At 35.7% G+C, this 26,171-nt stretch overlaps 1 protein-coding gene across 4 annotated transcripts in view; it reads right to left on the bottom strand.

The window, feature by feature from the left end:
* The window catches only part of MSRB3 (methionine sulfoxide reductase B3), a 169,227-nt gene that overhangs the window by 66,365 nt on the left and 76,691 nt on the right, over positions 1-26,171 (bottom strand). For 3 of the 4 annotated variants that reach the window (XM_059186238.1, XM_059186239.1, XM_059186241.1), the window contains one exon: positions 22,561-22,589. In XM_059186238.1, coding sequence (XP_059042221.1) covers positions 22,561-22,589 — 29 coding nt within the window. Of the gene's footprint in view, positions 1-21,731; positions 22,463-22,560; positions 22,590-26,171 lie in introns of those variants that run through there. The other variant, XM_059186240.1, reaches the window with a different exon arrangement.

Here is a 26,171-nt window from a genome sequence, read left to right as displayed (position 1 = left end):
TGTTTCTATCCCATGTAATTTACTTCTGACTCCACCCAACAGTTCTCCACTCCAGATCCACATAGAATCAGCTAGAACAATTTTACAATACCAGCGCCTGGGCCCCAGCTGCGAGTTAATTGGTCTAGCATGGGCCCGGCACCTATATTTTTTAAAAAGTTCCTCAGATAACTCATATGTGTGGCTAAACTGAGAAAAGCGGCTCTAAAGGGGATTATACCTGATAACCAGAGCTAGAGTTGGGCTTACAGTGAGTGTGAATAACCCCAGGTGTTGGTCACTAGACTACCGTGGTTAGAAAATCAGGCAGACTCTTTAGAGCTTCATGGCTCAAGAAACTCCACTTTGGAAGTCTTCAATTATCCTCTTCTTTCCTCCATATGTAGATTCCTAGAATACTCTCCCATTTTCTTCTAGCACCTGGCTCAAATTTTCTCTCTAATTCAACTTTTTAAGATCCTATATAATATCCAAAATCACACTGAGACTTCTTCCAGCACTCAGCTTCATGTTCTTCAATGTCCACAACCCCCTAAACATTCCTTTTCATTCCTCTGTTGTGGCTGATTAGCTTGGGCAAACCTTGTACCTTACCACCTGTAAAAACTGTTCAAAACTCCTATAGGAGCTTACAGCTAAGGAACTTTTTTTTTTTTAAACTTACCATAAAATAAGGGAATAGGAAGTTTATTCTTGGCATCCTAACCTGAAATTTTGAATAAAATTTCTCACTGAAACTGTTATGTATCCTCAAGTACACTACAGACTAAGCATGTTTGATAAACCAGACTTGAAATCTAATTTTTCCACTATAATTCTTTCTTTAGTAAAAGCATTCTCCCTTCAAAACAACCAAACTGCAAATGAACTTTTAACAAACTATCTCTTCATCTCTTTGAAAATGATCTGCATATTTTATTCTGTTCAGTGTCTGATATGACAGTATCACTTGTATGAACAGGAATGAAGGACAGAGCCAGGGGACACACAATTAATTTTAGTCTACATATGGAATATCATGAATTAAAAGTCTCCAGCTAGAAGCATATATCCTGGACATTTCTATTTAAACAACAGCTGTTCCTAGCTTCAGAAGAGGAATATACTACTGTCACTAATCACTTTCACTCATTTTCTGGAGAAGGAGCCAACCCATCCTTATTTTCAACTAAATGATGTTTTAGTTGTCAGTCTTAATATTCAGTGAAATTACTATGAGACAACCAACTCAACACGGACAAGCACCTACTACCTGTTAGCTTAGGATGACTTGTTTTCTCTGTTTCCAGTTGGTTCTCTTTCTTCTCCTTTAATAATTCCACACATCTTCTATTGATGAGTTCCTCTTCTCCCTTCTCCAACTTTCTGTACTAGTCAACATGTTCCTATCATTGTTCACCTGATGGGAAAGTCATGTTCCCCCTCCTTTCCATAATGTACTGCAACATTTCATGAAAGCAAACTAAGAAATAACTGGAACACACTGAAAGCTTATAGACATATTAACACCTTCCTACAAAAATCTTTCTTTGGCCAAGAGGCAGAGATAGAGCAGGATGAGGGGTGTTAGGAGTTAATATATGTAATTTTTTTTAACCTTTTGTTTTCCCTGGTTACAAATTCAGTAGATGTTCTTATAAATTAAAGTATGATTTTCAGGAAAGCATAAGGAAGATAATAAAATCACCTATAATCTTACCACTCTAAAGTAACTACCATTGCCATTTTGGTGTGTCTACTTTTGGACTTTTCTCTATGTAGAAAGAGTATGGTGACCTCCTCTGTTACTGGACTTTTAGGTTGTGTCTCTTTCTCTCTCTCTCTCTCTCTTTTGCTACTACAAATAATGCTTCATGAATATTCTTTCACATTAATCCCTGAATATTTTCTTTATAACATTCCCTAAGGTGGAATTATTGGATTAAGCAATTACCAAATTATTTTTCAGGATGATTTCTGGATGATTGCATCATCTTAATTCCCATCAATACTATATTGCATATAGTAATATGCAAGAGCAAACATCTCCCTCATAGTCTTGAAGCTCTATTATTTTTAGTAAACATTTTTGTAGTTGTAAGTTTTATTGATATAATTAATAATGAAGTTGAATTTTTGCAAATGCTTACTAGCCTTTAATAATTCTTCTATTCTCCTCATCTTTCTGTAGGGTGTTCCTCTGAACAGAAGAAAGTAGAAACAGTAGTGTACTGAGAACCTTGATTCCAATGGAAAGATCCAACTGGTAAAAGAGTAAAGATTCCAATGGAAAGAGAAGAACAATGTTGAAGAAATTACACTTTGTTTGATCTGTGTGTGTGTGTGTGTGTGTGTGTGTGAGATGATTTGAGCTCATCTCCATGTTGAGGGGAAGAAATGAGTAGTTTCAAAGACCTTTAATATTTAAAAATTAGGGTAAGTAAGTGATGGAATAACATTCTATAGGAGCAGAATTAATGGGATTACTAGAAGAAAGAGCCTATCTTCCTTCAATCCTGTAGGAAAGAAGGTAAGTGTGAGTAGAGATGCTTGCAGTTATACGAGGGAAAAGATGGAAAAACTCAAGCTTCATAGCCTCAGATTTCTCTGTGAAAGAAGAGGTAAGATTGTTGCTGAGACAGAAAAGGGTAGTAGAAAGGGGTTTGAGAAAAGTGATAAGGACTCGGAAGGACTGCAGAACAGTGGCAAGAGGTGATCTGAAATTAAAGAGCATAAATCCCTAGGGGCGACTATCCCATAATTATATTCTTTCCTGTAGCAGAGCCATGCCACCCGGGTGAAAAAGCTACAACTGAAAACAGATGGTTGAGAATTTTCCGGGGAATGCAGCATAAAGAAAACAGATCCAGAACCCAGAGGGTACTGGTGAAAATGACAAAATGATTACCATAGAGTCCAAGATTAATGGGGAAAAAGTAAAACAATGAGAGGCATACTAGACTGGGAGGAAAAGGAAGGGGCTAGCACATGAAGCTGAAACTGGCTGTGGGCTGGACTCTCCACATAGTCTTTAAAATCACCGCTTGGGACGACAAGAATTAGAGTGGCAGACTAAAATCATCAGTAAATGAGTTACCAGGAGCTAACAGATCACGGCAGTGATGAAAGGCAAGAAGTGGCTGAGTAAGACAGCAGGCCTCAAAAGAGCAGGTCTTCCCTGAGCAAGGAAAGCTAAGATTTGGAAAAAGGCAATGAAAAGTTACCACTGACAGTGGCCCTAGATACGAGGAAAAAGTGCAGTAGCAGGACAGACCTTGGGACAGAGACAAATCTCAAGGCCGGGAAACGAAGGAAGCATTCTGTCAAGAGACTGGAGGATAAAAAAAGGTGTTTACAATGGAATGAGAGCTCCAAGGAGCACAGTAAAAATGGCTGCAAGGCTAAGCAGAATCATGAATAAGAAGTTCTAGAGGAACACGGGGTAAGAGAGACGAGCATCTCAGGATGGCCAAGCACAGGTAGAGGGGGAGATTTCTGCAAAGCACGTTTTGCTGAAAACTCAACATCATACCTATCAATTTTCCCATAACAAGAAAAACAGTCAAAAAGACATGGTCTCCGATGGGTCATTAACATCACTATTTACTAGGAGGAAGAAATCAACCCTTAAGAGCACATGAATTAAAACCCAGGGTAGACAAATGGAAGGCTGTGTGATCGGTGCCAGGGCACTCGGATTTTTTCTCTTCACAATATTCAAACAAAAAGGCTTTTCTTTTCTTTTATAAAAAGTACCTGTATAAAAGATTGCTCAATTCAGCAGAATTATGCAGGTGGATTTAGCTACATTAATCATTGATTTCTCAGAATTAATCTTATTTCAAAAGCCATTTTGTGATAACACTGAAACATAGGGCTACCTCATGACTCCGTGTGATGTGAGCAATTCAAAAGGAAGCTGGTAGGATAGGCAAGTGGGAGCTAAACTCTAGTTCCCACTTCCCTCATTTCCAGGCCTTTGTGTTTGCTTTGACCCAGAAAAGTCATTGAGCTGCAGTGTGGGGGTAGGGGGGAAGGGAGGGGGTTTCGCTAATTCTTTGGCTCAAGGACAGCCTCATTTTCTTTCTTTCTTTCTTTTTTTTTTTCCAGCCTCATTTTCTAATGGACACAAAGGCACTGCATAAAATAGCAGAGGCCCTTCCTCAATATACAAATAATCCAGAAGGTACTGCAGAAGACTTAAGGAATTTAAAAAAAAATAATAACCCATTAACTTATTAAATAATGTTTTCTAAATTAATTTAACAAGAGTCATATTAATATTTTCCCAAAGATATAAAAAATCATATTATTGGTATATCTCCTTAGTCTGAGTTACTAAAATTAGTAATTCTGTTTACAACTCAGTCACAATCAAAAATATTTCCATCATGTTTTTATAATATTGGGTGTGAAGAAAATTTTCTCAACATAATCCCAAAGTAAATATCATAAAACAGGCTGACATACAATCCTAACAAATTTTTTAAATTTCTCTGAGCAAAAATATTTAAACATTAAGCAATAAATTAGGAAAAATATTCAACACATTATTATTTTTTAGCAGCAGCAGCATCACTGACCTGTACCAAGCACTTTGCTATGTGCTCCATTACATATCAATTTTTTTAGTCCTCACATTTGATCCTACCTCATATTGAGATAGGCATTATAAGTGTTCTTATTTTACAAATGAAGGCTCAGAGAGATTACTTGACTGCCCCAAAACACACAGGGCTTAAGAGATAAAGCCAGAATCCAAACAACAGTCTGTCTAAAGTAAGCTCTGTTCTTACTCTTAGCCTTAAAATATAGTAATAAGAGGGGCACCTGGCTGGCTCAGTTGGAAAAGCATGCAACTTTTGATCTTGGGGTTGTAAGTTCGAGTCCTACACTGGGTGTAGAGATAGCTGAAGAGAGTATAAATTGGCACAATTTTTCTGGAAGGCTATTTCACAATAAAACTCCAAAGTCTTAAAATGTACAGACTCTTTACTCATTATTTTCATTTATTTTATTTGTATTTATTCAAATTGCCAAATTCTTCCTTTCCTTCCCTTTGTTCACTGCCCTTCATTTTCAAACTGTATTCTTCGTTGCGTCAAACTAATCAACGCTGAATGCTTTTAAAATGAGATACTGATATCGTACTGTAATCCTGTCATCCATTAGCTCTATAAGAGCCTTACCTAAATAAACCCAAAAGTTGAAATAATGAGATAAGACTGAGAAATATCAGAAAATATAATCTATATGAAAGGTACATATAGCTGCATAACAGACGATTCTATTCTTTCACTTACTACAAAACCGACATGAAAGATCTTTGCCACACTAATCTTTGTGAAGTAGAAAGACAAGTGAAATCCTCTCATACCTTGAATTGCTCTAACACGTTGTTCATTTAGCTAAGTATCTGAACATGGATAATGACATGTAAAAGGTGGTACCACATGTACTCTAATTTTATCAAAGATAGTAATATATTTTTAAAATTTACCTTTTATATTTTGAACTTTAAAAGTCTTTAAAAAACTCAAGAATTGTAAGATATAACATGAAAATTTAATCTATAATATTTTTAAAAAATATTTTAGTACAATTAACCAAAATTGTATTTATCATACTCCTCGATACTGGATATTTGTTGCATAGAAAGAACACCTATTAAGTATTTGTTGAAGTGCATATTTTTAACTGAATGATACCTAAAAATTCATTTTTTTCCCTCCAAGAGGAAATTCTTAGCAAATGAATTATAAACTAAAATCATACTTGGAAAAAAAGTTTAGCATTTAAAAGAGAAACAAAAAGTCTATCCAGACCCAAAGATCTTAGAACCATGTAAGTTCTATTTGCCAACTCCCATGCCTCGAGAATATATGTGCAATGGTGTGTTTTCTACCTTAAACACTTTTTGATATTAGAAGTGTGAATAAAGGGCGCCTGGGTGGCTCAGTGGGTTAAAGCCTCTGCCTTTGGCTCAGGTCAAGATCTTGGGGTTCTGGGATCGAGCCCCACATCGGGCTCTCTGCTCGGCAGGCAGCCTGCTTCCTCCTCTCTCTCTCTCTGCCTACTTGTGATCTCTGTCTGTCAAATAAATAAATAAAATCTTAAAAAAAAAAAGAAGTGTAAATAAATAATCCATATATAAAGCAACTCAAACAGTTTGCTATCTAGAAAGAATACCTAAAGAAGTACTGAAAGAATACCTAAAGAAGTACTACAGCAAAATGAAGAATAGATGTAAGAAAGGTCAGGATGCAAGAAATATTGATGAGTAAATAAATATGTAAAATTCAATAGTTAAATCTAGATAGTAGTTCACGATGTAGCTTTAACACCATAGATTCTTGAGAAATGATTTTTAAGAAAGTAGAGGCATGATGAGAAGTGTCCCCAAAATTCCATATTGGAGTCAGGCTATGGGCATAGGGATGAGAAACAAATTAGAAATGCTAAAGTTCTTATATTGAGAGAAGGAGAAAGAAGTTATACATTTGAATTAATTCCCAACATGAGCAGAGAAATACAAAGTCAAACATTTTCCTTAAAATTAAATTGAAGAGATAATAAAAATAGTATATTAATTATGACAAGAAGTTTTTTTTAAATGGTAAAAATGTAATCAATCCAACCAAAAGAAAAGAAAAAAGGAAAGAAAGGTGAACAAGGACAAGCACAATACAGAGAAAACAAGATGGGAAGAACAATACCAAAGTTGTTAGTTTTCATAATAAATGTTAAGTAAGCAAATGTAAGCAGTAAAAGGTTAATTCCTTTGGCATGAGCTTAATAAACATTTATTCAGTCATCACTTGTGACCTAGTTGGGCTTAGTGCTGGGGATACATACAGTAGAGGAATTAAAAGAGGGCTCTATCTCTAAAGAGTTCACAGTATAAAAGGTTAAATGAAGCTATTTTATTCCATTTCATGGGGCTTCAAAATTGAAAATAATTAAAATAAGGCAACATATTCCTTTTCTTAATGGAATTATAAATTCATCTACATGAATTATAAATTCATCTACACAATTTTCTAGAAAATTGTGTTCTAAGATCTCTAAGAATTAGCTTCAGGATTCTGTCAGAAATCAATGCAAGTCTTCATAAAAATGGTATGCCGGTGATGGTGGAAACTAAGAAGCAATGAAACTGGGGGGGAGCGGGGCGGGGAGTTCCAGCAGGGGTGTGAGTCCCTGAAGTAGACAGACACATATCAAAAAATTTATCCAATTTTTAAAGAGGCTTAATACCGGTTGATATAATTTGTAACATATTTTTGCTTTGGTCTTACCCATCTTCCTCCCTCTCCCACCAAACAAAACTCGTATCACTATGCTTTCAAAGACAGATTGTGTTTGTTTAAGATGAATGGTATCTTTAGACAAAACAGACTTTCTTCCATTTGCCATTTCATGTAGTATTTACACATAACCTCAGTGAAGGAGAAATATGAGGGATTAAAAAGACTTCCTCTAGGTAACTATGACAGAGACTGAATATACATCATTATCTCTGGGTAAAAAAAAGAACAACTAGAATCAGCGGGCAAAACTCCAACATTAATAGTTTTACTTGTCACCACTTATACACATAGAAAACAATTTTAGTTAAATTTACCAAAATGGCCTATTTCCAAATGATGAAGACCTGCCTAGTTGTAAAGATAAATTTTAAAAATTATATACTGACCGAACTGCTATTCTGCCTAATTGAAAACAATAATCTTAGCCCTTTTATGCCGAACCTAATAAATGTTAATACTTTAATGAATGTATTTAAGAATAAATTGCACACAAGTTATATTTCAGTTAAAATTTGTTTTTAATTTATGCTGTTTTGGCTAAAAAGCAGGCTCAATTTGATAAAGCAAAACAGAACTTCAAGTGGCTTATAAATGATATATTTTTCCTGTAATATTTTACTAGTTATAAATTTTAGAGTAGAAACTTAAGATAACGGTCATTAAAAACAGAATGTGAAAATATTTTAATCTTCTTCAGTCATTAATCATGTCATTTTTACCAGATTGCTCAGCTAAGTTATTTGAAACAGATTAAAACATTTTATAAACCATAGCTTTCCTGTTTCTGGTCATCCTATGTAAAATCAACCTATTGACTCTCAGTGAGAAATGCAGATAACAGAGAAACGTTCTTCTTTCTATTACAAAGACCCATGACTTGTGTGGTGATATAGTGTATCTATCAAAACTCATATGAATTGGGGAAAAAACCTTTTTGAAAATTCATGCCAAAATAGAAAGATTACTAAATCTAGCAATAAGAAGAAGAAAGTAGATAAGTAAGTTCCTATCAATCATCTTATAAAAGACATGGTGTCTTTTAGATTTCTAATGGACAAATTTGGTCTATTTGGAATAAATGTAAGAAATTACTTTCTGGTTACAAGATAGAGATGAAAATGAACCTAATGAATTACTTTTTAAACTGGGGAATTTCTAAAATACAACTTAAAAAATAATTGCTAAAACATGATACACTTCAGATTTCTACAAAGCAAGTTCGAGTAAAATCATAAACCATAAAAGATCTTGTCTTAAAAACTGGTTACAAAAAAGAGATTAGAATTAACCGTACATAAGAATATAATTGTCTTTAAACATTTCCCCTCAAATCTAGAGTCATGTTTATTAAGTAATAAAGTTGGTTAAAATTGAGCTGTATCTCTTTACATCTAAAATAATCTTAATAACAATGCATCTTAGTTCATTTATATAATGTTCTATTTTAGGAAAAAATAGAATTTATCATTACTTTATTGTCACCCATACTACCAAGAAGTTCACAAATACTAAAATATTGTGAGCCCTAACTAGCTGTTGAATCAACAATTAAATCAACTGCATAATTAAATTGACACTGAGATCTGTGATTATTTTCCCCTAGGTATGCGTAGGCACATAGCACAAAATAATCAAAAGCTTCCCCTGGCCTTGAGAACTTACAAAATAAAACACCAGAGAGGCGACTGTCTTTCATGCTAGTCGCCTCAATCATATGTGAATACCCTAACAACAGTACATTTCTATGCTGAGAGTTATATCTGTTTGATACTAGATTATTCTAAAATAGTTTACAGATAGCTTACTCCAGGCAAAGCTTTACCTTAGTGCACAATCAACAAATATTTGAACTGAACATGGTGATATTAAATTTCCAAACTGATGAAATGGTATTGACTTTGACATTAAAATTTCCTTTTATTCATTGTTTAATCATAAAATGTTATATCATTTTAACAAAACATCATAATGTTTTGTTCATATCTGTCTGATATGACTATATTTGCCAATTTATAAAATTACTAGGTTACCAAAAATGCATACTAGTTCTACACAAAAAAAAAAACTTGAGGAAAAAATTATATTTTATCATAAATGAATTTAATATGAATTTAAATCTAAACTTTGGGGGAAAATTTTTTATTTTTTATACATACTGGGAACTATAGGAAATTTTAAGTTCTATTTTTCAACAATCCTGAAATAAAAATGTAAGATCATATAGCTACAAAAATAAATATACTGGTACCTTGCTTAGAATTTTTAAAAAAACCAATGAATTTCCTAATAAATAAGTTGGCAAAAGCCACATATGTAGGCAACATTTTAAGGAATACTGGTAATTAAAAATCAGGTCATGATAAAAACCGTAAGTGTAACTTAAAAGGCAAATATGGAAGAAATTAATATAAAGGAAGCCACAAAATGCAATAAATTTGAATAAAATCCAACTAGGAAAACCCTAAGGTATTACATTTGAATGAGTTTCAATGCCATTTTCATTCATACACTAAAAGTATGGTTATTGACTATTAGTATATAACAACATAAGGGAAATACTGAATTAATTTTAATACAGCATAGAAACAAATTTAAATCTAAAATGTTAAAAATAACATTCCAAACCCTATTTTTGATTGGCCAGGAAGCCTGAGGTTTACCATTTTTGATAGGAAAAATACTATATTACTTCAATCTGCACATTACTGTTTTGTGTTGCTATGTTCTCCCATAAAATATTTTCATTGTTATAAAATTTTCTTGTCCTTTACATCTCTTGCCTTCTATATAATGGCCTTCAATCCACAATGTAAATGATTTGGATGTAAGGTAATGTATAAACACATTTTTTGAAGGAAAAGAAAACAATTTGGCAAATATTCTATATTATTTTGGAAATGGAAAAATACATTTCTTCTTAAAACTAACATCATTCCTATCAACAAAAAAACCAACATCATTCCATTTTTATTCACTCCTCACTTAACACAATGAACACTACCACATGCTATTGTGTGAAAATATAATGTTGACTAAATATGTCTTTAATATGTATCAATTAAATATGTCCTTAATTTCAACAAATACAAAAAAAGAACAACTAAAATAGAAGATTACTAATTTCACCACTTGAGTATCATGTAAGGCACCTGTTTCTTAAGTATTTGAATCTCCAGAACATATTAAAAATCACTAAAAGATCTGTGGTCATCAGGCAAAAACTAAATTTTCTTCATCAAAACTAATTTTTCTTCATCTTCATCGGGGAACTGATGAAAAATCAAAACAACCTCTTATAAAATGTTCTTTCCTATAGCATAGTTCTATAATACAAAAGATATAACCAAAAAATTATTGAGGCATAAAAAGAACTAAAATGTCATTGGCATTTTAAACTATTTTTAATAGAACATTTTGATTTAATAAGCAAATAATTGAGTTTGCTTACTGCATTTGTACTTGTTTCCTGAATAAAATATTTTCATACTGAAGCAGAATGTTAAAAATCTTAAGCCTGCAACAAAGTCATGTACTTAAAATTTTCTACCCTTTGTAGTTAAATGTATCTTATTTCTGCCCAGGAACGAGCAAGGTATGTCAATTTACATGAACGGACAAATAATCCATGTACTGTCCCCCAAGAAGGTTAACAATCACACCTATTCATTCCACTTGATGAAGATCTACCAATATGAGGTAAGCATTTTCACTTCCCATAGAAACTACAGTGAACTGTATTAATTGAATTCTATTAATTTTCAACTGTATTAAAAATAAGGTGTTGTCCAAAACAAAATGATTATCAATTCCCTAGAGATTGTTTATTCTTCATCAATCATATCTTTACAACAAATCCCACATGAATATCTTTTTCAGCATGCGATTTAATGCTGTGGGGATAATTTGCATTTAGAAATCAAAACTCTGCCTCACCTCCAAAACCATTTCTCAAGAGACTAATGAATCTACTTTGCGGGGGGGAGAAAATTTCTACAATGATATGTGACTGTCTGGACAAGTATGTCATATATATGAATAAAAATTGTCACGTGTATGAGTAAAAAGTTATATCACTAAAAATTCATAGATATTTTTTGATCATATAAACTCATATTCTAGGGGGTTTATTGCATGGTTAAGAGTAGAGGCTCTGGAATTAGGCTACTTAGGAACAAATCCCATTTCTGTCACTTACTAGCTATGCAACTTTGGGCAAAATAGCCAACCTCTCTGTGCCTTAGTCTACGCATTTATAAAATGAGAATAATAATGTATGATTTGTACAAATTAAATGAATTAGTAAATATAAAGCACTTGGTACAGTGCCTGTCACATAGTAGGCATAAAATCAACATTAGCAATTATTACTAATGCTATTATCTACAGTTAGGTCCAAATTCTTTAACATGTGCTCTCTAATAGACTCCTAACTCTACCATTACTTCCCCAAAAAGTCCTCCAGTTCTGGCAACTTGGTTTACTTATGTTCCTCAAATACGTTTTGCCCTTTTGCTTCTGTGCCTGACTTTAACTGGCCCTTTCTTTTAAATGATCTCCTTCTTTATATCTATCCAACTTCAACCTGTGAAGATCTAAGTTACACCTCCAACAAGGAACCTCTCCTATCACTGTAGCCTAAAGGGATTCCCCTTCTAAATCCCACTAGGACTCCATTACTAGAAACTGTACATACAGATATCTTCAGGTGTTTGTGTGTGTGTATATCTTATCTCTATAATTACCTTTAAGATCCATGAGGGAGGAACGGTGTCAGATTCATATAGCCTCCACCACATCTAAAACAGAGTAAGTGTTCTACATGTACATGCAATTTCACTGACTGATCATGTGGAATCCAAGCAAAAATGTTTACATACTGGTTCAGTGCATTAACAACAGTATTCTGGGCCTGAGAATTTCAGAACAGAGACAGCTCAGTAAACCCAACTGCATGAATGATAGCCTGACTCTGACCAAAAATACGCATCCCAACTCAATACTACTCAGCAATAACTCTTGGTACTTACATGTAACATGATTTAATTTCAAAACATTATATAGAGCAAAAAATACCACACACAAGATAATACATGCTGTATGGTTTTATTTTATATGAAGTTCAAGAACAGACTAATCAATGGTGATTAAAGTCAGAATAACAGTTGCCTCTGGGAACTGGGAATTAACTGAAGGAAAATATGAGAGAATATTTTAAGTAATGGAAATGTTCTATAACTAGATCTATATATTGACCTTCTATATCTTTTAATTTTAGTATGCTGAAGTGGTATGTTAAACCATTAAGATTTTAATACGTGCTTCAATAGCTAAGAAATAATTAAACTGTAGGGGCGCCTGGGTGGCTCAGTGGGTTAAGCCTCCGCCTTCGGCTCAGGTCATGATCTCAGGGTCCTGGGATCGAGCCCCGCATCGGGCTCTCTGCTCAGCAGGGAGCCTGCTTCCTCCTCTCTCTCTGCCTGCCTCTCTGCCTACATGTGATCTGTCCATCAAATAAATAAACAAAATCTTTAAAAAAAAAAAAAAAAAGAAAGAATTAAACTGTAAATTTTAAGATCTCAAGTTTCCACACATGGTTTCCTGCTCCAAGAACTTGGAAACATGGGATACCTGGGTGGCTCAGTGGGTTAAGCCCCTGCCTTCGGCTCAGGTCATGATCTCAGGGTCCTCGGATTGAGCCCCACATCGGGCTATCTGCTCAGCAGGGAACCTGCTTTCCCCTCTCTATCTGTCTGCCTCTGCCTACTTGTGATCTCTGTCAAATAAATAAATAAAATCTTAAAAAAAAAAACAAAAAACAAAAAAAGAACTTGGGAACAGAGTCTTAGGTAACGGACTTGTATTATGTTTTCCAAGCCCAATTGCAAAGGAGTCTTGCATAAAGATGGTTGGATGTATTGGATAGATGAAGGCAAAGCCAATGGATGTTAAGTTATATAAAGTTTCACTGGCCAGGGCCATTCCTATTTTGAGATAGATAATTCATGTTAACATAAACTCATAAAGCTAAATATTTGATTTGTCTATTTCCCTTTTTTTCTTATTTTGTGCTTAACAGAGCAACTTTCTAGTTATGGTCTGACTCCCCGTGTAGGTCTGCCTTTAGGGTGCTAATATGCACCCTAAGGAAACTTCAGCCCCAATATGGATGATTTATTATGGCTAATTGATAAACTGAGTTCTTATTGTGATTTTGGAGTCACACAGCTTGACTATTTAAGAGAAAGAAGACAATGACCACACAGATATAAGTGTATTCTGAACCATGTGAGAATTGTATTTCTCATCATAAACAAATACATTGGCATTCTAGCTTAGTCCATTAGTCTTGTAAGTTTATTAATATGAGTCAATCCCTGAAAGATACTAAAACATTCATGTTCCTGAGGTTGGAAATTTAAGATCAGATACTGGAACACAGAAAATTCCCTGAGGCAATTAATGCTATCTTTTGAGGCTTCTTGGGAAACCGTCAGCAACATTTCAATGGCCTACTAAAAGCCATATTGAAGTCATACACTTTATATTTTCAAGACATGTTTATAATCATATAATTATTCTTGATTTGAGAAAAAATAAATTTTCTAATTTATAGTGTATAATAGTTACTAAATATAGGAATTATAGAAAAATTAAAAGCTAATAATAACTTTTTTTTTAAATCACTCACGAAAAGAACTATCCCATAATCTAATTAAATGGGAAGAGTCATTGCAAGTCGGAGATCTGCCATATAATCCCACCTTGGCCATTCACTGTTATATGACCTTAAATAAGTCACTTAACCTTTTTGCATCTCAGCTACTTCCCTGGTAAAAAATAGTCCTGCGTATCTTACTGAGGTTTGTGACTCTCAAACTTGGTAAGATTTATTAAAAGTACTATTTAAGTGGTAAAGCATTATATAAATATTTTCATCTTACTATGTCCATTACTATTATATCCCAAGTTAGGTTACAATAATGTGATTATAAAGAAGGAATTGGATCCACTTTAGAAATATAATATTTCTAACTCTATAAATACTTTTACCAAATAATTGATCTAAGAACATGATATTCTAATATAGTAGATTTCATTATTGGCTCTATTCTTCTCCCCTTCCTATCTCTACACCCTTTATCATGTGATTCAACAGTTCTTCCCCCTAGAGGGAAGACAGAATACTTAACACACCTGCATGATCAGTGAGTAGAAAGGACAGAGTTCTTTCCCCTTCCTTAGCTTTCAGCTTGGGCACGTGACTTACTTGGCCAATGGGAAGCTAACAGACCTGATGAAAACATAGGTTTGAAATGTGTTTGCATAGTGAGGTTTGCCCTCTTCTCTGTTATCACCAGTGACAAGACCCATGGAGCAGACTTGGACCGAACCTGTGACCAACCTATGTCAGCCAACTCCCAACCAATCCATAGACAGTTGACCACAAATACGTTATTGTTTCAAGTCACTGCTTTATTAAGGTGTCCTGTTACTAGATATTATTGTGCCAATTGATAAGTGATGGGCTTGGTGACTATACAAAACACAGTATATTATATTTCTATAATCCTTCATTTATAGGATCATCTTTGTGTTTGATATGATAGTCCCTAGCCATAAATTTTATCATTATCCAACAGTTATCAATAAGTACCATCTATTTGCAGGAAGTATTTTAGGCACCAGGCTAATCAGGGTATATGACTCTAGCCTCCATAATAAACATGGCAAAATCTCAGTAGCTTATTACATGGAAAGTTTATTCCCCTCTACATAAAGGCCAATAAAGATGCTCTGGACTGAAGGGCTCTCCTGCGTGGATCTCTTCCAAGTAAGACTCAGAGATCCAGATTCCTTCATGTTCAACAGGTATCTCCGACATAATTTCAGAAGAGAGAGGTGGAATACACTGGATATTTAATCCCTTTAACAGAAATGACACATACTCCACGGAAAGAATCGGTTGTATGTCCCCACATGAGTGGAGAGAGGTGGGAAATTGTCATCTCTGGCTGAGTAGCCACTTCCCAGCAACAGCTCTACACTATGAACGGGGAGAGTAAATCTCTGGTAATTAGTTAAGCGCTTTGGTCAAAATTGCAAGAACAGAGCAGACAAAGATTCCCAACTTCATGGAATTTTTGCTTATTGACTATTTCATACCAGATACCAAGGTTATAAGGGAGTAAGACATGGTTCCTATTTTCAAAATACTCACAGACTGGGAGAGAAATAAAAGATTCACACAAATAATTATAGCAGATCATAAATGCTATAATAAATCCATTTAAAGACTCAGTGTTTGCACAGAGGAAGGAGTGATTAACTGCTGGGGAGGTGTTAGGCTGAACCTTTAAAGATAATGTCTCAGAGCCTCTTTCGTAACAAAGCTATGGGATGATGTTGGGCACAAAAAGGAAGGGGAAAGCATCGATATTTACAGGTGGTAAAACAACTTCTTGTTTCATGTACAAATTTGGGATAATGTAAGTTTTCAATTTAGAGGAGCCTTCATTTCCTTGGGCATTGCTTTGAAATAATGTCCTCTACAGGAGGACAAGTGCAATGCATGGCCCAAGCAAGATGGTTGGTGCCAGAAAACATAGAGGACAGAAGCTGACAATAAAGGAGTGGTGATATCTAAAGACACAGAATTCAATTAAAAAAAAAGAAAAAGTATCTCTCCTCTCAAAGTCCTCATCAGATAAAATAGAAACTAAATAAATAATGATAGAAATCATGACTCAGACTGATCTAATAACTATGTACCAAACCTTTTCATTTCAGAGAATATAGTTTTTGAATCGCTCACAGAAGAGTTACAAAAATTAAACATATCTGGGGCGCCTGGGTGACTCAGTGGGTTAAAGTCTCTGCCTTCGGCTCAGGTCATGATCTCAGGGTTCTGGGATCGAGCCCCCACATCGGGCTCTCTGCTCAGCAGGGAGCCTGCTTCCCACTCTCTCTCTGCCTACTTGTGATCTCTCTCTCTGTCAAATAAATAAATAAAATCTTAAAAAGAAAATTAAACATATCTTAGGCCAAAAAATACAACTTTATTAAATACTGCATAACAGACTTACTGAAAAATAGTAAGGCTACATTCTTTGACCACCAAGCAATGAAACTAAAAATTACAAACAAAAGTGGAAAGTAGAACATATGGAAATGTAAAACACTTTCCCACGTAATCATTGTGTCCAAAAGAAAGCCAAAACTGCAGCTATTTAAAATACAATATTAGGGCACCTGGGTGGCTCAGTGGGTTAAGCCTCTGCCTTCGGCTCAGGTCATGATCTCAGGGTCCTGGGATTAAGCCCACATCTGGCTCTCTGTTTGGTAGGGAGCCTGCTTCCCCCTCTCTCTCTGCCTGCCTCTGCCTACTTGTGATCTCTCTCTCTGTCAAATAAATAAATAAAATCTTTTAAAAAAATAAATAAAATACAATACAATATTTAAAAAGCTGAAGATTTTTGAAGGAAGTTCACAGCTTTAAATGCTCTAATTCTAAATAAGAAGAAAAGAAAAACAAAATTTAAGTATGTAACATAATGATATACATGAAATCTAAGAAAACCAACTGCACATTATTAGAAATAAACAGAGTCTTCATTTAGATCTATCTGAACCCAAACCTCTGTACTTAGCTTCTATGCCTTGCTGCTTCCTGGTGTTAAGTTTATAAAAGGAGATGAAAGGCTCTGTCCTTTCCACTTGCTTCCTCTACACAATTCAGTAAGATTGTTGTAAAGAAGGCTGCCTGTTTTTTCAGGCCAACCCTGATTAGGATCCAGTAAAAGAATAAATTAAAAATTAAGTAAAAGTGAAGAAGAGAACAATATTCGTTAACATTTGTCATTGTTCTCTTGTAAGTTAATCTCTTTTAATGATAATCAAATGTGAAATGTCAGTCCTTATTAAAAGCTAGAGAAAAACTACACACTAACCAGTAGCATTATTAGGCTGGTGTCTTAAAAGTCAAAGGGGAAACCAAAGTGATATGGTTTGAATAAAGTCAAGAAAGGTAAATTTGTCAAAACCTAAAATATATTAGCTTATGTTTAAACATCATGAGTTCTTCAATTCTGGATCTAAATTTAACCTTATTAGCCCTTCTCAGCCAAATATGCAAAGAAATCCATGTGAATTTGTATAATGGTCCAACTAGTTTATTGGGAAGAATGAATAATATCCACCCTGTTTACAGCTATAAACGCAGCGTCTAGGTTTGGCACACAGTATGCCTGATAAACATAGGTTGAATGAATGATCAGATGAACAGACAATATTTTTCTCATTTCTACTAATGACTGATGCCCAGAGACAGATTTCAATACTCGTCTAGAGATTTATATTATATTTCCTTGCTCTTTGTTGTTACAAGCCCTTCAAAAATAAGAAATTAAAAATGGGAAAATCGATCTGAAGCAGCTGAGAAGTATTGTCAACACAACCTCCACATTGGTAAGATCTGAAAATGTTTCCTTTATTAATTTCTTGAGAAAGATTAATATGTTAGGCAGACTGTCTCATTTGCTCACAAACTTTCAAAACTCTAGTTCTACTATATTCAAATTCCTCATTTCCCTTCAACTTAGCGACCACCATTAACAGTCCACTGTATTTTTCACTGCCCTTATGTTTTTGCCTCGAGCTTTAACTGATTATATTCTTTGATTTCCTTATCCTGGTGTAGAGCCCTTTTTATACAGATCTTAAAAGCGACACTAGCTGCTTTTTGTTCCTCGGGTTTTTTGTTGTTTTGGGTTTTTTTTTTTTTTTTTTCCTTCAAGATAATTATATTCTGTTGTGCCTTTTATTATCGTGTCTTTTAGGATCTCCTAACCTTGTACACTCTTGGGCTTTCTTTAAGAGTGAGCTCCCTCCTCAACTCTCCACACGAAAACATGCTCATTAGGTTTCTTAATCCTCCATAATTTGCTTTCATGAAATCTTATACCTTTGAGTTGCTGTGTTCTATGAGCCCATTTCCTTAGTAGAGCTATTCCAAGCAGCCCAGAATCAACAAGCACTAAACATAAGCTTATTCACTTTCTCAGCCAACATGACTCTACAGAAGAAAGAAAGAAAGAAAAAAAAAAACTTTATTTTGAATGTTTATGGACCATGAAACTATACCATTTTAACTTGATATTTCATTTTCTCATCCAAACATCGCCTGAGAAGGTTAAGAGCACAGAATTAGACTCCAGGCAGTCCTTAACATACAGTTATTAACTTCCAGGCTTCAGGTTCTTCTTGGTCAGAAAACTATTCTATGTTAATAGAACAGAAATAACACCATCCTGATGTTACGTAGTGACTGGTAAATCCCAACTACGGCTTTGCCTTATACCCAGTATTGAGGAGAAGAGGAAAACATCTTTTTTCAGTTATTCTGCAAGAGCTCTGCTTTTCCAAATGGGTTGTTTTTAAAAGACATGTGCGCGTTCCTGAAACATGATTGCCCCGTCAACTCTGCTCTTCTCAGCAGCTCATCCCCTGCGTTCTCTTCCATTCTTTCTACTCACCACGAGCACCTTTGTTAATGGACATGTACAAAAGGGCAAACAGAGCATATATTTTATTTTTGATTGCTACTTCTTTTGGTTAAATTTAAAAACAAAACAAAACAAAAAAAAACAAAAAACAACAACAAAAAAAACCTTGGTGCTGAATTGAAAGAGTTAATGACGTTTCCAGAGGTGCCTATAAGTTATTCAAGCGAAATTTACACTTCAGCCCTGTCCATGTTAACTTGTGATCCTCCCCATCCAGATGACAGAAAGCAAAGCCAGTAATTTCTTTATTTAATTGGTTTGCATCCACACACTGACCTCCAGGGCTCTGTTTACATAGCCTATCACGCAGTATGCTCCACAGTTCCTTGTCTCTTTCAAAAGCATGCTTCTCCTGAGATTTGATATATAGCTTTCATGTTTAATCACTACATTAAACTCAATGCTTTGCTTCCCCCAGCATCAACTAACTTCCCTTCTTGGGAGGTGGGGAGAAGAGCACAGCTTCTTGCTACTTCTGAACATAAAAGGAAGTCTGTTTTACTCTATTAGTAAAGTCACCAACTACACACGATTGCAGGCAAGCAACATTAGTGCATCAGTGAGGAAACAATATTAAAATGGAAACCTTAAAACTCCTTCAGAAAGAAGGTAGGTTGATCGCTCTCAGCAAAGCCGAAAACTTGAGGTGATTGAGTAACAAATCAAAAGAAACAGAGTTTAATCAGTATATACCTGAGGACACAGAGGACACAGCTACAGTGTTAATCAAATTAACTTTGAGGACAGAACATTCTTGGGGTTCTTGGATCAGAATTAATTCAGTGCCACTACCTTCTGGTTGAAGGTTTTGTTAACCTCCACCACAAATAGAACTTTTGATGTCCCTTTAACTAAATGTGGACATGGTAATGCCACGACCCTTTCCATAAGAATCTGTATGTGACTCGAATTTCTGAGATAAATGAAAACCTCAAAAAAATAGTTGATTTCTTTCATTAAGTCAAGGTAATCTATAATCTTCAGGCTTTTAAAGTGACATGAAATGTATGTATTTTACTTTAAAATAGTTCAAGCAAAAAAAGAAAAGTGAAATCAGTATGGCAAATTATTAACAACTGTAAAATCTAGATGATGGATATGTGGATATTCATTACACCACACTCTATTTTTATATATAGTTGAAATATTTCATTATAAGTTTTTTTGAAGCTTTTAAAAAAAAAACACAAGCTGTTTGTGGGTTTGCTTTTATAGAAAAAAGTTGATACAGTTTTGAGAAAAAACCGAAATCACTCTCTAGGTTGATTACTTGGGTATGTATTCAACAACTGACATTTTTCACCATGTGCTGACCATGAAAACTTTCCTTCCTTCCTCCTGAAGCTCACTCCACAGTCAGAAACTCATTTACACAAATTGTAAATGTGCAGTAAGTTCTGCATAAGCTGGGTTCCTTATTTGGGAGGGGATATATATATATATATATAAAATGTTACTTTGAAATCTTTTCCTTTATGGCCAGTCATTAACCATACTATTTATTTTTTGAGTTTTTTTTCTTTTGCAAGATTGACATCTTCCCTCATTTAAAAATCTTACTTTGTCAGGAACACTGTTATAGCTGTATACAACATTAAGCAGAGCTAGTTTACTTTCTGTGTTTGATGAACAATAGAAAATCTGAACGTATTAAAGTCATACATTTAATTGTTCCAATATGCCATCTTATTTCTAACCAAATTTGCATGATATAGCATGCCAAAGAACACAGTTCTAGCTTCCTTTGTCATGATTCCCTCATCTGATACTAAGCTAAAAGAGCTTATAAGAAAACATAATTACCTGTTTCTTAATTTGAAACCATCTGAATTCTTTCCACAACATATTTAAATTTGAAATTAAAAGAATAAATAAACTTTTAATCAGTATTCCCCATAAGATTTTTCAGAGTACAGAACTTCGTAGTTTTCAAAGACATGCAGATGTTGTCCATCATAAACTTTTTTTTTTTTTTTAAATTAGGACTTGGAGAAAATAAGAATCATGAACAAAAAAATGTTTGGTCACCAGAGTGAAAGACATGTGTCTGTACAGATGTTATAACTATCACTACAGGAATTTAGCAGCATGCTTTCATTTGGATTTGCAAATTCAACATAAATTTTCTGACTTTGACAATCACTGCCTAATATTTCAATTCTGTACACTATTTCCAGGTTTTACTTTCAAAATGAACTTGTTGGACTTTTTCATTTTTAAGAGCTATGTACCAGATCCTTTACCCTAAAACCAGTTTCTGACCTCATGTTTAGGGAATTAAATCAGATCATAATGAAGTAGGATCTTAATAAATATTTAGTAATACTGGTAAAGATATAAAAAGATCCAACTTTTATGTAAAAAATTCATATGCCATCAATTTTCTCCATTTATTTTTTATTATACTTAGAGATTTTAATATTTATGAAATGACAAAGACTTCCCACCCTATTTTGAGTCGCCTCTTATGAATCAGTAAAAGGTCAAATCATTGATACAATGTCACCATACCTTTAGTCTCCATTTAGTCTCTATTGTAAACCAGAAATGTTTATCTTACGCTCTTACTGTCAGATGTGATTCAGAAGCCCAAACACACAGAATGGACAGATTTCTGGAACCGTGGTTCTCAAATGAGGTGAAATTGTTAACTCAAATGTACAGACCTCATATTTAAAGAGTCTCACCAAGGTGGAGACATTCATAAAGGTGTACAATAAAAGAAAGATGAAGCTTTTAAAGGAGAAAAGCATGTTAGCACCTTAATGTCATGACCAAAAAGAATGTATATGGTCCTCAGGTCCTTTGCGAACATAATGAACAAAAACTTTTATTTAAACTTAAAACAGAGTAAGAATGTTACTTTCAAATTCAGTAAATTATGTTTCTTTGCAAATTATTTTCTCCTGGAACTGAAAATCAATGTTTATTTATCTATGAACAATTCACTAAATGGTATAATTTCTTTGTATGAATATGAGACAATTTTTGTGTTTTTAATTATAAACACCATTTGACAACCTGAAGCACATACATCTCAGCAAATGACATAAAGACACAGTCCAACCTAAGGATTATATAGCTATATTCAGGCTTAATGAAAAGAACATCTAAGGAGGTTGATATGCCATTGTTTCTGAAAATATAAATTTTTTCTTGATAGATGCAAAATAATGGCTTCAGGTGACCTTAGTTTTCCATTCCCGCCACAACAAAACAATTCTTTAAAAAAAACTAACAAATCGTAGGCAAATTTCTATTTCTATTGGCTTAAACTCTTTTTAGTTTTCTAGATTAGTGCTTGCTTCAGCAGCACATAAACTATAGTTTGCTGGATTAAATGTATTTATTACCCACATTTGATGACAAGTCACTTGCACATAATCTTCAAATCATTCAGGACGCCTTAGCTACTTAGAGAATAATATTCTATTTTGAGCAATAAGTATGTACAACTCTTACTTCTGCTTTTAAAATGAAACTTGGCAGATATAGGGCATTGAAGCCTTATTGCAGAACTATCAAGAATCCCAAAGTGAACATCTCCAGTTAGGATTCCAAGCAGCCGATAGCCTTGGGTGGGGTTCATGTTTTGAGAAGAGGCTGCCCAGTCTGTTTAAAATCAAAAAGGCTCTTGGTCTGATGAGTTACTCCTCAGAGAATAATGTAAATAAAATACACTCAGAATAACATTACTAATGTAAACATACCTGAACCGGAGTCGAACTTGCTTTCTGACCTGTAAAGAGAAAGAAATTTTTTACAATAAAAAAATTGCTTATTAAAGAGCAACTGTTACTTTGCGAGAGGGGAACCAATAGTTAGAGATTTCAGTACATTGGCTGACAAGGAAAATCGCTTTTAAAATGTAAATACCTCATCTATTTTAACTATTTTAGATGTATACATTATCCTAAGTCCCCTAAACATGCACATTACCTGTGGAGACAGCACAGTATGAAAAAGATAGTTAACTTTTTAACTTGTTTTGAGAGGAGGATAAATTATAGATCCAAAAAAAAGGCAGATTAACTTGTTTCCATAATATAATAAAGCAATAAAAAACTCAAATTGAAATTTATCCTCTTTCTTATTATTAAAGATTTTCAATTATTCAACACCAAGTTAATTTTTCACTAAGTTCTTCGCCCAGTAAATGAACCTAGTCACTCCATACATTTAATAAGAAGGAGGAAAAAAAAAAAAAATCCGAGCTCTTGTGGGAACATTATGTTTCAGATATAGGTTAATACTGGTTGTAAATTCAGAAGCCTTTGAAGCTCTCAGTTCGGCTGTGGGAAAACTTCTGTTGGGTAATTACTCCCAAGATGCTGCTGATGTGCTGTCAAGCAGAATTAACCCTATGACTAGGCCTATCTACACAGGCTACTATAAGACAGCATTGTCTATATCTAGCTCTCAAACCAATTAGTGGCCATGCTCCAGTCGGATTTATATCACACATTAACAATCAATAGTATATATGTTCACAGCTGCCACAGCAAGATACAAGAACCCACCAGCAGGAGTCCTGTTAAGGGATGTTACATTGACAGAGAAGATTTTTTTTTTTTCCTGGGGAAATGTAGTTAACTAAGTGGGAAAGGAGAATTCTTTGAAATTATGCCAGGGTACCAAAGCACTTTTGGAAGCAGTGGCTTTCTTTACCTAAATGAGTTTCAAGAGAAGTCATCAAAGGGGAGAAGGAGAAAGGAGAAGCGAGAAGCAGCTTCCTTTGTCATAAAAAGCCATTTTTCCTCAAGTATTCTCAAGTAAAGCTTCACCTGATACTTAAACTAAGTCAATAACTATAAAAAAAAAAAAAAAAAAAAAAAAGAAGGTATTATGACCGCCGTGGTTATCAATAACCAGCGAGATAAGCCAGGTGCGCATTTCCCCCACGCCCTGGCCAGTCACAGTCCTCCTCTCAATCCTTCTCTGACCCATCCCTGACCACCATGTCAGCTGTAGACCATTTTTGGTTTTTGTTTTCTCTCCTGCTATGGAAAGCCCTGCCCTGGGTCCTCTTCCTTGTTTCCAGCATCCCTGAGTCCAATCTAAAGGAGCCACGTCCTCCTGGCTCCCCCCCCCCCCCGCCCCGGTCACAGCATGTACACAGTGGCCTGGTGCTCGAACAAAGCAACTGTCTGCTGAGGGGCACGACTGCCTCCACACACAGCCTTCTCACCTGCATTGCAGGGGGTTCTTCCTTCTGTCTAAGCATCCCTCCACTTCTGTGCTAAAAGGCACTCTCATCCAGCCTGTGTGAGTGACTCCTCTTCTCTGCTGTCTCTTCGATCTCGGGTTTCTATAGGTTTCTCCTCCCTTCTTCAGAGAAGTGCTCGGGAATGAAATAAAGGCCCTCTTTCAAGTCGGTGCCCTACTTTCCTGCGCTTGCAATCAAGTGTATGGAAGGGAGAAACTACATCCTCTGCCGTAAGTCTTCCTTTCCTGACCTCCCAATAGATTCACTCTTTGAGCCACTGCCATGTGTCCTTGCTAAAGTTGATCAGTGGCTTCCTATTGCTAAACCCAAAGGCCCTGTTACAGTCCCGACTTTACTAAACCTCTCTCCAACTAACAAGTGACGCTGCCTGTAGGTTGTCCCGGGATCTCAAATGGTGTAGGTACTAAGCTCAATTCAATTTCTTTTCCCTCAAATATAATTCCCTGCAATATAGCACTGAAACTGGATATCATGGCATTGATCCAGTTATCTTCTGCATCCCCAAAACCATACTGGTCACCAAGACCTGTTGATCCTACTACCTTTCCCTCTTCTCTGTTCTCACCTTTACCATCTTTGGGCCTATCATTGGCTCCGAATCTCATAACTAGGATCATGCCCTCTCTTCCAGTCTATTATCCCATCAGCTGCCAGAAGTTTCCAAAACACTCATCTGATCACATTACTACCACCCCCCAAAACGAGTGCAGAGCTTTCCAAACGTGGGTCACAAATGGACCCATTGGTGTATTATAAAATTCATTTAGTGGATTACAAGTAGTATTTTTTTTTTAAAAACTGAATTAGAATAGAAAAGAAGACAAACGCACTTCACATAATAAGAGTATTAAGAGTATGTGCAATTCTGGGCAACTTGAGGGACATGTATGTGCATTTGTGAATGTGCATGATCGCACATGGGTGGTCTATGCAGGACCATCCTGACAAGTCAGCAAAAAACCTCTGCTCAGGCCTTCCTCTGACTGTGTGCTCCCGTCCACCAGGCAAGGAGTCCCTTCTTGAAGCTCCCTTCTCTGAAGCTCCAAGTACCAGGGACCCCAGCATTGTCCAACCAAATGGCCCTTAGCTGGCTTCCTCAGCCTGGGTAGGCCCTTCCAGGCAGGTTGTGTTTCCAGTGTGTGTGTGCCTCCAGCTCGAGGGGTGGCCAGAAGCTGGAAGAAGGGAGCCTGGACCTGAGGGCAGAGGGAAGGGTGAACAAAGAGGACAGGGGAGAATGCTTTCTCTCCTTTCCAAATTTCTGGTCAGAGAATTCTTAATTCAAACTCTTCCATGAGAGTGGGAAGCTGGAGCACCAAGGGGCCAGAGACTGTCCCTCAGACCAGACTGGCACGGTCTACATGGCCTTGGAACTCAGGTGCCCGGCTGCTAGGGATAGGGAAGGGGCAGGGACAGGACAGATGGGAGAGCTGCTCTGTCCCACAAAGGAGAAAACAAAGGAGGTGTTCTCTGACAGATCCACAGCCACTGGAAGAGAAGGCTGAGGGAGACTTCTCTCCTCCACTTGGCCTGGTTGCTGTCACGCCTGCATTTCCCCAGGCTGAACGACAGTCTTTTGGTGGAAGTCTAAATTAACTTTAAATTTGTACTATTCTCAGTTATTTGGTATTTCACTGTTCTTGTTATAAGGTACATCTGTCAAAGTAGGTTGGTATATTCTTTTGTAATAGCTTATTGCCTTGATTTATAACCTCTTAAATAATTAGCTATCTTGGGTCCCCATTTGTCTTCTGGCTCAGGCCATGCAAGTGGTAGGACCAGGCTTGGTAATAAATCATTATGTAAAAAGGTACGTCTTCCTATGGGTCACAGACAAAAAAGTTTCAAAGACACTGACTGAGGGATACCAAGTTCACACTCCTCTGCAGTGTGTCTGAGGGGCCCTGATCCCAGGTCTCCCACCCCAGCTGTAACCCACATTGTGTCCTTCACTCTCACCAAATGCAACTGCTGCCATATTATCAGCCCGCATCCAGTGCCTTCGGCCGCCGGTGCCCTCCCCCCAGCTCCTTAGTGACAAGCTCTTAGGCAACTGTGAAGACCCACCTCAATTCCATCAGCACCCTACCTGGCCCC

Source organism: Mustela lutreola, chromosome 8 (genome assembly GCF_030435805.1).
Source record: "Mustela lutreola isolate mMusLut2 chromosome 8, mMusLut2.pri, whole genome shotgun sequence".
In the NCBI taxonomy this organism is placed as follows: Eukaryota; Metazoa; Chordata; class Mammalia; order Carnivora; family Mustelidae; genus Mustela; species Mustela lutreola.
Note: the sequence above shows the minus strand (reverse complement) of the source record. Positions and strands in the feature narration are given on the sequence as shown.